Below are 16794 nucleotides of genomic sequence, written 5' to 3' on the forward strand. Positions count from 1 at the left end.
AAGTATAACTCAGGCTTCGTGAAGAAACTGGAATAAGGAGGTGCAAAGGGTTTTTGAAGGTCAAGTAGTTATTCTCTCCAATTCTCTTTCTCTCTTTGCATGGTTTCCTCTGTCACTGTTGGCACATCTGCTTTTTTTTCTCTCTCAGATCTGACTTTCCAGCTGCTTAGCAGGTTGACTGTCTGAGCCCCATATGACTTTCTAGTTCAGGTACTCAACAGAGACTGTCCAGAGTTTCTATTGATTGTTCCAGATTCATAGGAGAGAAAAGATGATTGACTTAGTGTGTGTCATTTAGCTTTTGCTACATGACAGACAGCCCCCAAACTTGGAGACTTACAACAACCAATTATTTCACTCCTAAGGCTGTGGGCAGTTCTTCGTGTCTGGGCCAGGCTAAGCTGATCTTGGCTGGTCCAGTCAGCTCCTGGATGAACCATGGAATGGCTAGGCTAGGATGGCTTCTCTTGGGATGGCTCTCCTCATTATGGTATCATCCTCCAGCAGGTTAGCCCAGGCTTGTTTGCATGGTGGTCTCAAAGTTCCAAGAAGCAGCAAGAAAGCATGCAAGGCCTCTAGAAGCCCACTCTCAGGACTGGCATATTATATCCACATGCTATTGGCCAAAGCAAGTGATAAGGCCAGCCTACATTCAAAGGGGGAAGAAATAGACTCCTATCTTGATGGGAACAGCTACAAAGTCACATTGTAAAGAGTGCAGTTACAGGGAGGGGAAGAAATCGGGCCATTTTTGCAGCGTGCACATAATCTACCAGGGACCCAGACTGACACAGGCTCTATCTTGTGGCTGCACCGCATTTCCATGCACCCACACCACCCACTTGGTTGATGTAGCAGGGGAAGAGAGAGACTGAGGATCTGTGCATAAGCTTTTTGTTGTTTCAGCCTGGAAGTGACTCTTGTCATGTCCCTTCCATAGCTCACGACCAACACCAGTCACATGGGCTCCACCTTACAGCAAGATGGCAGAATAATGAGTCAGTGGAGTACTTGGCAAGCATCCTGTCTCTGCCACAGTGAGCAGTCCACAGAAACTGATCATTCACAAGACTAGTATCAAAAAGGTGGGGGGAAGGTAAGGTGAGTGCTATAAAGGTCTCAGAAGTTATGTGAAGCCCTTACGGAATCCATAGGGCAGAAGGATGGGCCCAAAGGAGTCAGAGTAATCGGAAAGAAAATCCAAGGAGCTCAGCATCCAAGAGCCCAGAAACATCCTATCCAGACCCATTCAAAATCTTCCTCACGGTTTCTGTCTGCTCCTTGAGCTAAGCCAACCCTAGAGACTAACGCAGTAGAGTCACAGGTAGGAATCTGTGTTCTAGAATCAAGTATTGAGAGGTGCTAAAGTTATAGTCAGGAAAATGAAGCTGAACATCAAGTTCAAAGGAGAAAGAAGGAAATGAGACGCTGAGCAGTAAGGTTAGCAGTTTGTATGAACTGCAGCAAGATGGAATCGGGAGTAAGGAGTAAGTCTGGGGATCTGTGAAACAGGGAGCTTGTATGAATCTCTTTAGGGTAGCACTGAGGCCACAGCTACAAGGAAGGATCCGAGCCCTAGTTCTGTGCACTGTCTGGTTGCAGGGGCGAGAGAGGTAGCTAACCAAGACACAGCAGACTGGACGCTTAAGACTTCAGATCTAAGCCTTCGGTCTCCCACTAGGGTTTTCTCCTCATCACCCGTTTTGGCTTCCTTGTCTCTCATTTGGCCTTTGTATCGTCTCATCCCTACTAACTGCTTCCTGCAGTTTCTCACACCTGAGATTTTAACTTTTGCAGCCTCTCTACTTTCCAAATATTTATGGTAAGAAGACAAGTTAATTTTTTATAAGCTGCAATGTCCAAAATATTAGTCACAGTGGATGAAGTCTCCTTTGAGTTTCTACCTCAGCTTCCTAAATGATGTGGCGTATACCTCCCAGAAAGTACCACAGAACCCAGGTAGGGCAGGCATGCCCTCGGGGGAGGCTGCCACTCCCTACTCCACATGTGGGTTTAGCCTAATGTCTTCCCATCAAGAGGAAGCAAAAGGCATTGATCTGAACACCATGCTGGGTTTGGTGAGAAATGAAAGGAGGAGAGCTTTGTTTACCTGTTGCCCATTGCCTTGCAGGTCAGTGGGACCATGTACAACACTGGAAGACACGTGTCCCTGCGCCTGGACAAGGAGCACTTGGTCAACATCTCAGGAGGGCCCATGACATACAGCCACCGGCTGGAGGAAATACGGCTCCACTTCGGGAGTGAAGATAGCCAAGGGTCGGAGCACCTCCTCAACGGACAAGCCTTCTCTGGGGAGGTAAGTGGGTTGTTGAAGTACTAAGGTTGAGTGCTAATTAATAAGATTTGGTGCCTATTTATATGCATGGTGGGATAACAAATTGAAAGATTTCTCTTGAATCTATGAAATAAGGTCTTAGCCTCCTTTCTCCATCTGTCTTTTGCAAGTTGGCCTGGAAGTCTATAAGAAGCTTCCACTGTTTTGCAGGGAAGACCACAATCAAACGATATTTTCTCTCAGATCTTGGTGTGCCTGTCTTGTGACTCATGCCCTACAATATCTCTGGAGCATTATTTCAACCCCAAACCCTTACCTGTTATGTACATCTTCACTTACTCCTATCTGGGCAATCAGCCTCTCATATGTCACATATGATAGTATAGATTCCGTAATTCTCCCTTCGGGTAGAATGGGTCTTATTTGCACAAAACTATAATCTACTGTGAAATAAATGTCAGGCAACTAACAAGGCTGCCTGAGTTTGTGCAAAATGGAAATGTCATCATGTGCAACCATTACTAGTAAGTATCACTGTGTGCCACCATGAATGTAGACAGAGCAGGCCACCGCAGTGAGCCGAACCAGTCTCAATTACAGGATGAGAGCTACAGTTTAAACAGATGGCATCTGTGTTGTGATACTTGACAGGCAGGGCAAAGTTTATTTGACCTGTTTTACCTCTCTTGACGGTGGTTATCAACTAGGGGTCAGGAGCCCTTATGTGCTAAATATCCTATAGCCGGGTTTCTGTTTAAGAGTCCTCAGTAACTGATATCAAGACAGCTTTGAAATAACAGAAGTGTGTGTCTCATTATCAACTTGGTCATTTTAGCTATTTTAATCAGAGCATATTTAAACCTGGTGTTGTTTTTAATATAGTAAGGTCGTACACTGAGAAAGAGATGCACAGTCTTAATGAGTCCAGTGGCCAGATTTTAAAGATTGTTCAAAACACATCAACTGAGAACCTCCCTAGGTCTTCTGCTAGTTACCAAACAAACAAACAAACAAAAAACAGAGTTCCTACCACAGGGGAGCTCAAAGAATGCTATATTGAAATCATTAAAGTACAATGTCGTGCTGTAATGGAGATGTACCAAGGTCCTGGGCAACTCAAAAGAACTGACAATTTTTACTTGAAGGAGTCAGGGGAAACTTCATAGAAGAGATGCCCTTTGAACTGGGCTGAGAAGACGGGCAAGGCAAAACAATTTTAAAAGCATCAGATTTAGAGTCAAATAACCTGAGTTTGTACCTCCTGCTTTGATATACACAAATTGTGTGATCTTGAGATGGTTACTTATCCTTCCTTCTAAGGCTGAGTTAGACAGCTCACAAAGTTGTTTTGGAAATTAAGTGGGATTCCAGATTTGAGAAGCAGTAGTACTTAATAGTTGATAGACAACAAAGATAAAGCAGGAAATAAGGGACAACAAAAATACCAAGGTGTGTCAGAGCACTGTGTGTTTGGGGAAGTGACAGGTAGATTTCATCTGTGATCTATTAGTAATGGCTGCACAGAGGACACAGTTGAACTGGAATATGAGTCTCCTTCCTGGATCTGTAAGAAAAAAACATGCTAGGATTGATTAGGGATGCCTGCCAAAGGCACTGTAATGGGGAACTCCCAGGCGTTACTGATCCCATGTTTCCCAGAAAATAATACCTAGCCAGACAATCAGCTCTAATGCATCTTTTGGAGCAAAAATTAGTATAAGACCTGGTATTATATTATATTATACCCAGTATTATATTATATTATATTATATTATATTATATTATATCATATCATATCATATCATATCATATCATATCATATCATATTATATCCAGTCTTATAGTAAAAGAAGACCGGGTCTTATACTAATTTTTGCTCCAAAAGACGCATTAGAGCTCATTGCCCAGCTAAGTCTTATTTTCGGGGAAACAAGGTCCTAGATTAGAATACGGCAACAACTCATGAGTTGAGAGTGACTGGAGACTGCCAGTCCAAATTAGAGAAGATTCAAAATTAAATAAACTCTTCCTTTTAAAAACACATGTTATTTTAAGATTTGTGATTCTTTTATTGGTTGACGTGCTCATTTATTTGTTTGCTGTTATTTTTTGTTTTTCCCCCACTGTACTGTTGTATTCCCGTGCTTATCACAATCAATATTGCCTCAGAGTAAAAATGAATGTATGAATGAATTTATTCAATGAATGAGTGAAAAAATATAGCTGGTTACTTGGCTGAAATCTAACATTGTAGAATTCCTCAGAGTTGCTTGTTTCTTCAATATATAATAAGGGTGCTTTGTCATTTGTATATGAACTATAATTTGGGGGTAAATGAGTGTTCCCAAAATCCTTAAGGGAAACATGTAACAATTTGATCTCTCAATGCATTAATTTTATTAGACACTCCCCAGACCACAGGTATCAGATACGCTAGGAATAACATTTTAAAAGCTCCCAGGAGAGTCTGATGATGAGATTTGTAAAGCACTCCCTCAATCATACATTATTAAGTGTTCTCAATGAAGAAAGCATTTAAACACAGTTGCAAATCAGAATCAACTGGGGATCATTGTCAAAATACTCACATTTGAGTCCTTCTCCCAAAGCAACTGTATCAAAGTCTTCAGGAGTGGGGTCCAGGAATGCGCATTTGTAAAAATTCCCCCACTGTACCAGTTTCAGCTCAGGCTCTGCCTGAATTATCCCAATTTTTGTAAACAATGAGGACTTAATCAACAAAGCAGAAAATTTTGAAAAGGGGCACCCTTAGGTAGTTGCCCCCTGGAAATGACAAAGCTGGGTGCTCTCTAGTCGAATGGGATTTGGAGAACAGCTTCCCAAGAAGGTGGCCACACACACACATCCATTGCCTCAGCATAAGTACAGTTACACCTTGCCCTGGGTAGACCACAGCAGCTGTATTATATTTCTTTACAAGCTCCTCGGTCTCAGTATGAGTGGTTTTAGTATGACTGGTCTATAAACTGATGTCAGTTTAGGTGAAAGAAATCAGAAAGTTGGGACCACCAAAACAATGTCGTACAAAAAGTTGGACAGGCATTTGTCCTTTGAGATAGTTAAAGGGCTTTAGTGAGCAAGAAAATTTGGCATCTTCTTTGTGGTATGAGGGAAAAGACCTAGGGTCAGTGGGTGGAAATTCCAGAAAGACAGAGTTCAGCTAAATGTATGTTCTAACAATGAGAGCTATCAAACGATGGAATGGGTTTGCCTCTGAAAATAGTGAATTCCCACCACTGGAATGATGAAGCATGGAACGGAATTTGAGGACTTCATAAAAGTGATTCACATCCCTTTAGTCTAATACTGAAATTCTACACAATCCATGGTTTCCTTATAGAAAGTGTCCACTGATCTGATTACATTGACAGTCAGCCCCAGTTAAAGTAAATATACCCCATCCTGTAGGTGAACATTTTATTTTTATTTTGTGCTGTCTTCAAAGCCACCTTTGGTCTTTGCTTTTGGCTGTCCACTGAGAAGACCCAAGTAGACACTTCAAGCAACAAAGCATGTGTTTATTTTGTTGACAATGAAGAATCACGTTGCCATCTGCCCCATCTATCATTGCCGATCGTGATAAGTCAATTAATGCCAAGCATTTTCCTTGGCACAGTCGTTATCTGAAGAGCTGTAGATTAATTGCAGACTTCTCTAATGAGGTTATTGTAATTGATTGAAATCATTTGCTTTGTTTTATAAAGCGGCGTGGATGTGCAACACAGTCAGCAACTGCGTTTTTATAAAAATCATTCATGTCCTACACAGAGAACTCCTAGATGCCTCGTTGGGGGTTGGTGACAAATGAGCATATTCAGGGATTCAAATGTCTTGATTTTCTTACGAAGCGAAAATTGACTGTTTTTAATAAGTAAGACCCTTAGCTTGCTAATCATGTCTAAGTGGTGAGATTAATGTCCAGTACAAAAGCAGGGTATTTATGAAAAGAAACAAAGACATTAAACAGGCAAAAGATAGTATTTGAAAAGAATCATGCCTGTGGATTAAGTTGCGGTTGTGAGGCCAGACAAGAAGAATCTTCCTTATTTGGGGGAAATTGGAAATATTTATTTTGAAAACCTTACTTAAATTCTTCTTTTGAAAGGGGTGAGGAGGTACACTGAGAACCGTACCAGCCGTTTCCCCGGGGCACCGTGGCCAGAGCATCCTGTTGATGTACCCACTCTTCACATGGCTATTGTGCTTCTGCTGCGTGTGGAGCTCCACAGCCCAGCTCCTGCCCAGGGAAGCAAACAGTCTATTGAGAGATACATATATTTATAATACAGGGTAATGTGGATTATAGTTGAGGGTTGTTCCAGAAGAGGATTATGAAATAGCTCTCTCTGGATTCTGTTAAGGAGAGAATGCATGAACAGCTGTGTGACCTGACACAGTTGCCGCTCCCTCTGAAAGTGGGGTAGAAACGCATCAATCCGTCAAGTCTCAGCATCCTGAGTCACTGATTCTGCTCAAACTCATCTGAGGGAGGAGAAAGTCCATAACTGTTGCTATGGTGACGTGGATAAGATTTGTTTAATTAAAAGGGGGGAATTAAAGTCACACGTGAAATATGTATATATTTAGTGGCTCCGAATCAAAATATAGAAAACAATTATCTCAGAGCCAACAACTGAGACTAAACAACAGAAAAAGGAGGACCGGTCCTCTTAAAGGAATCAATTATTTGCATTATTGAGAGACTGGTTTCATTACAGCGACACAAATTTGTAGGAATAAGCGACTACCACCAAACTGTCCTGAAGTGTGCTAGGGTAAGAAAAATGCTGAGGAGCGTGCAGCTGAGAACCAAGGCCCACCAGGCACTGACTAGCTCTGGTAGGAAGTGCTCCAGCCACTTAATTAGTGCTTTGCTGGAAGGCTGGGACCTCCTGGTAGACGTGCTCTGTTGGCACAATTGGAGAATTGAGGAGGAAAGAGAATTGGGATGTTGAGGAATAACAGGTACACGACTAGTACATATGGAAGAGCTATCTGAGTGCCATGGTAAAGCTGTCCCCTCTACCCTAAATGCCAGCTCCATCTCTCTCCCCCGCCTCCAGCACAGCACACACACACCCCGTATAGCTTTCCAAGCCCCCTTCCTTTCTCCCGGCCAGTAAAGTGCTGCCTCCTCTTTATTTCTAGGGAATCCTATGTATCCATCTGTTACAAGAGTCCACAAACCATAGCCCATTGGCCAAATTCAGCCAAGCAGCTAAGAACGGTTTACATTTTTAAAAGATTTTTTTTAAAAAAAAGAAGATGCAACAGAGACCGTATGTGGCTTGCAAAGGCTAAAATACTTACTAACTGGCCTTTTACAGAAAAATTTTGCTGATCCCATCTATTAAATTACCCATCACTGGAGATTTTGTAACTGCTGCCTCTCACTTCTATTGGAACTGTAGTTCTTTGTTGATAGGGATTTTATCTTGATCATTGCTGTGTTCCCAGCACCTCATACATTGTCTGACACATGAGGGCAGAGTCCATAAATGTTTGCTGAATGAAGGAATAAGTGATCTTGGTAAATTCCTTAAGGACAGGAATTTTTTACTAGTCTTTGTACACCATGCACTTCACACACTGAGCGACATACAGTGGGTGCCTAATTGATGTTTGTGGAATGAGTCATTCAATCATTAAATCAATAATTCAGTCAACTGTTAATGTCCCAGGAACACAAATCTTATAGGCTTTGATTCCTGGAATTTGGGGGGTATTGCATTTATTGACTACACAGGAAATATACAGCCTCATTTCTATTGAAAATGGACTGTTTCAGTAAAGACTGTCCAAAGCATCAAATTCCATTAGAAACTGGGAAAGAGGAAGAGTGGTCTAATTCATAGTACCCACTAAGACATAGTCTGGGCTTTTTCTGGAAAAGGAGTATGTTTTGAGAATTCAGAATGTGTTTACAAGGTACTAACGTAGCCCTATCTTAAATATCGTAAAGGAGGCGAAAGGATTGAACACCATGGAGGAATTTTAGATCCATTGGAGGGACAAAGCACAGATTTGAATCAATTTCTGGGCAGCGCAGTCCAGAACTTAGTCACTACAGAACCTCACTGATAACACCTGGCCACTGTGTACGTGCTGTGTGATTTCATTCACTCATTCCGTCATTCATTCATTCAGTTAACAAATATTGGTGGAGTGCCTACCATATGCTACGGTGAATACAATAATGAAAATCCTGCCTGTAAGATATTTGAAGTCCAGTGAGGGTAGCAAAATAATGACTATAACAAATGAGTAAATTTATATGGTGAATTCGAATGTGATAAATGCTGTGGGAAAAGAAATAGTTCGGAGTAAGGGGGATCAGAGGATGAGGAATGGAGGTTGTGAGTTACAAGTATACATAGGGTGGTCAGTGTAGGCCTTATTAAGAGGATGACACTTGTGAGGTTGCCATAGGGATGTCTAAGGGAAGGACATACCAGGCAGGGCAAACAGCCAGTCCCATGGCTTTGAAGTGGGAGGGAGCTGTGAGCACCCTAGGAAGAGCGGGAGCAGCATGAGCGCATGTGTAAACGATAGGGCATGAGAGGCCACAGAGACACGAGTTGGGCCAGGGGCTGCTGCAGATCACGTCCACCTGGCATGGACTTTGGATGGACGTTGGCTTTTACTCTGAATGAATTCCAAAGCCCAGTGATGTAAATTCTCCCAGTAATCACCAAACACGAGGTCAGTGAGGTTGCCCTTAGTATTATCTCCTTCTTACCTGGGAAAACTGAGGCCCAAGACCATCCAGGTAATAAAGGATTGAGGCTGGACATAGCTCAAGTCTTCTGATTCATAACTTTGCTTAATGGGGGCCGAGGTTTGCCCATACGCCGCTCAATAATGACTGTTCACCTACTCTGGACGCGAGCCCAGTGGGGAAATGTAAAGGCTCCTCGGGGCCGGCCTTTAAGGAGCCTGTTGTCTAGGAGAGGATCCTATCTTCCAGACTGTTCACTGGCTGCGAGAGTAGGTTGTGCTTTTTAATATTTTTGCACACATGGGGTGAGCCCTTGGTAGCTATTGTTGAACAAAGAGATGGAATGAGGAAATGAAGATAGTTTAAAAGGCGGTAGCTTTCCGAATGCCTAAATTACATCCAGTATATCATGAATTAAATTCTGTTGTCATAATGGCAAACCTAATAATGTTAATGTCAATATTAACGGAAGTTCTAGGTGTTTTATGTTAAGTTATTTGCCAATACAGGGTACATGAATTCTTCAGGGTACCTGGGAGGAGTATTAGAACAATTGATAGCTGGCGTGCTAGAAAAACTCATTTAATTCCTCATTTCAGCCTTGGAATTTCTCCCAGGATCAGACTAGGGAACTGTCTTTGCCAAAGCTAGAAGCCAGGAGCCAGTCCCATCCAGAGGGAGCACACTGGCCTTTAAGAAGCAAAGCACACAGGTCGGAAGCCCAGCTGGTGAGAGGGCACATTCTGATGAGCCCAGTGAGCAGATGACGCCTGTGGTCTAAGAATAGGAAGTTTTCCCTTTGCACGTTTTTATAATTACTTCTGGGAAAGGACAGCCCAATCAAGTCAGCAGCTTCCCGGACTGCCAGTTTTAGATGGACACCATGGGGCCGCCGAAGAGAGAAGACATTACAGGCGGAGACAGCTTGCTGAGGTCAGCTCATTATCCTGTTGACCTCGTCCTACCTGGTGTCACAGTGCTGACCTGATCCCACCAGGATGGCATTAGGACAGCCGCCATCCTCCACTTGACTCTGACCTCCCCCGTCGTGTTCCATCTAAAGCAGGAAAGGAGACATCGTCTCACACAGATAGGATTAAAGACAGGCATGAACTGGGACTTGACCAAATTCATCCTAAAACCTAACTGTCACCGTGCAGACCAGCACTGTTACAGCTTTACAAGTGTTGAATGGGTCTTCCTTTATTTAATAACCAATGACACTGCAGTTAGACGATAGGTGCTGCTTCTAACATTTCTGTGAACTAGCTGTACTTTTTTTTATCCATTTCCAAAGCCGTGGGAATAAAATCAATTGAAAAAGAAGGTGTGAAGTAAGAATAACCCATTCACTGCTACTCTGACCACTGTCTACAGTTCCTTACAATTTACAGAGGTTCCACCAGACCACATCTCCCACTTCGTGATCCTTAGCAGACTATTGGAAAGAACAAGTCTGTTCGAAGCTTCCATCTGAAGTGTCAATGTTAGAGGCCCCATGGAGGTCATCTCTTCCAACCCACTTACTGTACAAAGAAAAATCAGATGCCAGAGAGAGGCAGTAGATCTGCCCAAAGTTACCAATATTCAATGGTAGAATTAGGACCAGAACCCAAATTTCCTGACTCTTAGTTTGGGATTTTTAATTTTTCAAATAAAATTTTAAATTATATTAAATCCCAAGGTTCGAAAAGCCCTTTTAGGTCATATGGTTTAGTTGCCCAGTAAAGCAGGAGTAGCTTAATATTCCGATTGCCTGCCTTCGTGAGTGGAGCCACCATCTCAAGAGTGTTTATATAGTCAGCCTCAAAAAAGTGAAGGCATAGGTGTGTTGTTTTATAAACATGGGCATTGATGAGCATTCATGAGGAAATGGATCTAGAAGTCACCAAATCACCCCCAATAAAAAATACCACCGATGTAAAAACCATAATTGTGCATGATTGCAAGAAATGTGGAAATTTACAATTGGAAGACTAAAGGAGAAAGCGAAATGCCTTCAAGATCCTTTGTTTACATACTATTGTAATAAGAACCTAAGGATATAAACTGCTTTTCTATAGTTTGAATCCCCCTTCCCACTCACTCTCCCCAATAATCATCTAGAACAACTCAGTAATCATAAATATAAGTAATCTAGATAATACTGTTGCAAAATTAAGTCATTAGATGTCTAGCTGCTCCATGGATGTGCTGCTATACAATTCAAAATAAAGCCTTTTAAAACCCCCAGATTCATTTGCTCTGAAATATTGATAAACTTTTGCTGAAACAAAGCTTATCATCTCAATGGTGCCGACTTAATTGCTTGCCAGTTGTTGGATAATAAACAAACCTGAGGATTAAAATATGAACTAATTACTGTACTCAATTCCATTTACTTGATTTCTTATTCCATTAATTTTTTGTATCATTTCTGGTGGAAGCCTTAGATTTATGGTCGCCCCAAATGAATTATGCCAGTTAGTTGCCTGTGGCACTCTCATGTTCAGAATTGGTCGGAAAGGGCAGAATTCTGGGCAGTAAATATTTAGCTGAAGCAGCCTAGGATATAGTAAGTGAAGGTAATTATCCATTCCTAAATACCAGCCAGAATTAGCCTCTATAAATCTATACCCATCTCAGCAGTTAAAGGCCAGCTCTAAGATTGCTCTCATGATTATTCATTGGATCTGCTTCTTAGAGGCTGTCTCCAAGAGCAATAGTTGCCTTGGCCTGGAAGAGGGCTGCAGGGATGCAGAAGACAAGCTCAGCATGGGGAAAGGACATTGGCTTAGGAGTCAGCCACTCCGGCCACTGGACAGAGGAGAGCGTTTTGACTTAGAAGATCTGACTTCAAAACCACATTCTGTCATTTTCTGGCTGTGTGGTCTCAGTAAGGGCAGAACTGGACAAGTCACTTAGCCTTTCTTAACTTTTGAAACTGTGCTATGGGTCTAATAATGCCAGTCCTGTATGCACGATAGGGTGATTGTGCGGTGCAAAGAAAACCCTCCTGGGACTGGGCTTTTTAAGCTCCCAAGTGCTATACAAGTCAGTTATAAGTCAGCCTAAGCCTTGGCGCTCATCGAGTCCAAAATCCTTACAGATAAGACGTGGAGAAAATCGTATGTGCTAACATGATTACTACCCTCAACGTTCGTTTACTGAGCATGTACTGTGTTCCAGGCATTGTGCTCAGTGCCTAGCACATCGAATCTTCACAGACACAAAAAAACAACCTATGGGCTAGAACTAATTAGCACCATTTCACATATAAGGAAAAGAAACTTGGAGAGGTTAAAGAATATGCTTTGGGTCACATTGCTGGGATGAGGAAGAGCTAGGATTTGAACCCAATCTCTGACTCCAGCTGTCTGCTGAGTGACCTTAGACAAGCCACCTCACTTCATTGGTTCTGCCTTTGAGTATCTGCTTAGAATGGGTAAGTCCATTCTCTCTAATCACAAGTGCTTGAGATGATCTTTTAGGCCTACCCAGTTCTGCCTGAACCTTACCAATAGCCTGCAGTTTTTCTGGCTGTAAAGTGAAACAGGAGCTTATTTCTTCAAGTAGCACAATCGGAATGTGTAATATGAGACAGCATCATTCTACGAGGTCTACCAATTAAGTTCGCGAACCTGTTGCAATGATGTTGCCAAACTTTTTTTGATATCAGAGGTATTATTCATTATGAATTTGTACCAACTGGACAAACAATTAACCAAGTTGACTATTTGGAAATGCTGAAAAGGCTGCATGAAAAAGTTACCTGAACTTTTCACCAACAATTCATGGCTCTTGCATCACTGTCTATGAGGGAGTTTTTAGCCAATAAACAAATAGTTCTATTGGAACATCCACCCTACTCACCTGATCTGGCCCCCAATGACTTCTTTCTTTACCCAAAGATAAAGGAAATACTGAAAGGAAGACATTTTGATGACATTCAGGACATCAAGGGTAATACAACGACAGCTCTGATGGCCATTCCAGAAAAAGAGTTCCAAAATTGCTTTGAAGGGTGGACTAGGAGCTGGCATCAGTGCATAGCTTCCCAAGGGGAGTACTTCAAAGGTGACTCCCCTTGGGAAGCTATGAGATATGTAGCACTTTTTCTAGGATGAGTTCTGAACGTAATTGTCTGACCTCGTATGTGCCTGCTCAGGACCACAATTTCATTCGCCTTTCCCTCTCACATGGACAGGAAATGGGAAGTTGCATACAAATGCACAGTTGTTTTTTCTGTCACTTCTTTGAAATATAAGCAAGGTATTGTATATCTGTAAGTTTGTTTGTATATATTATCTGTTTCTCTCTGCAAAGCATGAGAAACCATGTTCCTTCGTTTCAGAGGTACCTTGGGTGAATACATTCCCTTTCTTTGGATCTGTTTGCTGAGCTAGAAATTTCTGGATTGAGCCTTAAAAATGAATCCTGCAGGAACTCTTTGGCAAAGTGAGCTTAGCCGAGAAGTCTTAAACCACACTCCCAGCCAGGAAAAGGGGGAAAGCCCAGGGACCACCAGATACCTGCAGCAGGACTCAGTTCCCTGCACCAGTTTTTTCAAAGCAAGTAATTGCGTCTGCTTCAGGAAAGACTCATCATGGTGGACCCAAATGGCCACCCCAGAACAGCTGCTGTTCCTGGAAGGTCTTTGGTGGGGATCACACCTTTTCTGCCTGTTGCATCTCTGGGGCTACAACTCCTACCCAAGGTGAGGAGTTGTGACCTACTTGTATGAGCAGTGGTTAATTGTAGAGGTTAAGATTGGTAGAGTTATGCATTCTTATGTCTGAATTCTGGCTCTATCATTTATCAGCTATGACCTTGGGCAAGGTACTCAAGTCTCCTTGTGTCTCTGTTTCCTCATTAACAAGATGAGACTAACAGTGATGTCCCTGCTATTGGCCTATTTTCCACCCAGCTGTATTGAGGTATAGTTTATATACAATAAAATTCAGGAATTGTAATAGTTTTCACAAATATATAGTCATGTAAGCACTACTAGAACCATGGTCTGGAACATTTTCATCGCCCTGAAAAGTGCCCTCGTGTCCCTCAGCAGTCAATCCCCGCCAACACTGACCACTGGCAACCGCTGATCTGCCATCATGATAGCTTTGTTTTCTCTCAAATTCCAATCAATGTACTCATGCAGTACGTAGTCCTTTTCGTTTTTAACTTCACCTCTGAAATTATCACACAGTAAGAATAACTTTTTTTCCTTTAGCGTACAGTTCTCTGAATATATAGCACAGCTATAGATTTGCATAACCATCACGCCATCAGGATACAGAACATACAGAACAGTTCCACCCTACAGGGATTTTTTTACGATTAAGAGGATCAATACATGGAAAGCGCACCTCAGTGAGCGCTCAAAAATGGCAGCTTTAATCAGCAGCAGCTTGTTTCTTCGAGCTCCATCTTTGAAGGTCAGCATTTCTGTCTTCTCTCCACATCTAACAAGAATCCATGGTGGCGTCTGTGTGAAAGGTGAAATTCTTATAAATCCCACAAGCCATTGTAACTTGGTTCCAAATACCTTTACTCAAAGATGCGGGGTCCGGGCCCTTTCTGGTTGCCATTTTCTTGTCAGTGTCATCCTGCTGGAGGAAGTCTCCTTTCTTCTGTGCAAAAGGCCCCATCCACTGGTCTGAGTGTTTGTCCTGCTCAGAATGGCCTCTTTGTCTCATTCTCACGCAGGCCCTGGGTAGGCCAGGCAAGCCCCTGCTAACAGCAGCTTAAAATTGTGGGCGAACTCATCAGCTTAAGGACATGCAGTCCCCATTCCTGGCTTCCTGGGAGTGCCCTTCCAGGTCCCCAGCTAACAACTCATTCTCGCAAAAGGCACCAGTAAGTAGAGCACTATCTCATTTCCTGGAAGTCTGAGGCAAAGCCTTGAGCTGTCTAAATCGAATGATCACATGCTCCAGTTGGCCTGGGACAGTGCACGTAGAGATCGGTTGGTCCTGGTGTCATTGCAATACCACCTCCTTTTACTCTCAAAAGTGCCACCCTTTGCACAATGAATCATAGGGTCACCCTAGGTCTAGATGACTATAGGCAAACAACTTAACCTCTCTGGATCTCCTTTCCCTCATTCAGAAAAGTGAAAGGATTGGAGTAACTCAGTCAGGGCCCTTTCAGCACCAAGAGGTCCATGGAAGGAAAATCTTCCTGCACAATTTTATCGTCCCTTATAAATATTTATAGAGGGTCACTGCTGTCTGAAGACTCAGAAACAATAAAATCTGCAATAAAAATCTTTTGTTACATTGGATACGTGTCCCCAAAGATGAAGTATGTACTTCCCAATAGCCACCAACATATCTCCTTTAACATAAAAGCTTGGGAAATTAAGTCCTTTGATGTGACACCAAAAAATTAAAGCTCAGGTTGTTCTGCTCACTGGGGTATGCCACTTTGACTTGTGATGATGCTTAAAATATTGAATTTCCTACTCATGCCCCTGCTGCCACCACCATGCTAGAGGCACGCACACACGTGCACATCCTATTGTCACTCATTCGGCTACTTCCCAGGTAAAATGCTCCTGTGCTCAATAAGGTATTTTCCTAGAAACTGTGTGTTCCCCTTCAACCATTTTACTTGGTATATTTTAATTACAATTTAAGTGATTTCTCTATGCTGAGCACCCCTAGGAAGAAACCCCAGGAATTATCATCATTATCCACTTAGGCTCTGTTTCAGTTCTGGTCTTTAGAGAGCCAGAACAGCAAGATGATTCTGTCACCTTAAAGTCCTCTGTAAATCCCTCTTGGTGTCAGCATTTAGTCTCTTTTGCCATCAAACAAAAGGGAAAGGGTTTCTGCTCCAAAAAGCAGTTGCAGGCTTTGCTTTTAAAACCTCGGGGGCATCCAAACCCTCAATCCCGCCAAGCTCTAGTGCTACTTCTGGAGTATTCATTTAGCTTGATTTACATTATTTTAATTTTCTTAGGGGTGTCTTTACTAGCTGGAGGGTGATTTTTCCCTTAATTAAAGAGCAAGTTGATTCCAAAGCACACAGAACAAAACAAGCCCCTTTCATACCCTGTCTGGCTTGTCACCTTCTCCTGCTGGCCTCTCTCTTCTGAGTCCATTTCAGCTTTTCACCACACCTGCCTTGTCAAACTGGAAATGAGATGGAATGACAGCAAGGCAAGGCCTGTCTTTCAAATAGAATCAACCAGCCCTTGGTTTTAACTCATTTAATTTCCTGAAGCACAGGACAATTGGGAGGAGGATCAGATCGTGTTACCTCTGTCTCTCTGATAAAAAAGCTGTATCCAGTCAGTACAATTTGACAAAAATTCATTGACTTGAACCAATAACTGTGCTAGCTGAGGGCTGCACAGATAATGAAACCTGGCCATAGTCCTCATGGAGATTGAGTTTCCGAGGGCATCTTAGGTGTGTTGGTTTGGGGTACAAATAACAGACATACTCCAGCGAGGTTAAGCTGCAAGGGGAATTTACTGGAAGGCCTCTGGGATATGTCATAGGACTCAAGGGTGACTGGTCCTGCAAAGAGACTGGAAGTCGGTACTGAAACAAGGTCATGACCCCAGGAACTACTTCTACTCCATTTCCCATCTCAGCATGGCTGCTTTTTTTCTCATTCTGTCCATAAGCTGTTCTTTTTCTGATTCTCTGTGCACATAGAGGGCATAAATGCTCCCTCCCCCCCAATCTCTCAAGTTTACGTCCCTTTGGATCAAGACAATCCTGGACTGCCTGGCTGGCTGGCTTTTCATCCAAATTCCAAATTCTCA

The 16794-nt window shown here is 42.6% G+C and overlaps 1 protein-coding gene across 1 annotated transcript in view; it reads left to right on the forward strand.

Annotated features, from left to right (window-relative positions):
* Positions 1-16794, forward strand: part of CA10 (carbonic anhydrase 10) — a 452569-nt gene that overhangs the window by 343171 nt on the left and 92604 nt on the right. Inside the window, exon 4 of the mRNA XM_033091320.1 lies at positions 2132-2317. Within this exon, the coding sequence (XP_032947211.1) occupies positions 2132-2317 (186 nt within the window). The remainder of the gene's footprint in view (positions 1-2131; positions 2318-16794) is intronic.

This window comes from Rhinolophus ferrumequinum, chromosome 21 (genome assembly GCF_004115265.2).
Source record: "Rhinolophus ferrumequinum isolate MPI-CBG mRhiFer1 chromosome 21, mRhiFer1_v1.p, whole genome shotgun sequence".
NCBI lineage: Eukaryota > Metazoa > Chordata > Mammalia > Chiroptera > Rhinolophidae > Rhinolophus > Rhinolophus ferrumequinum.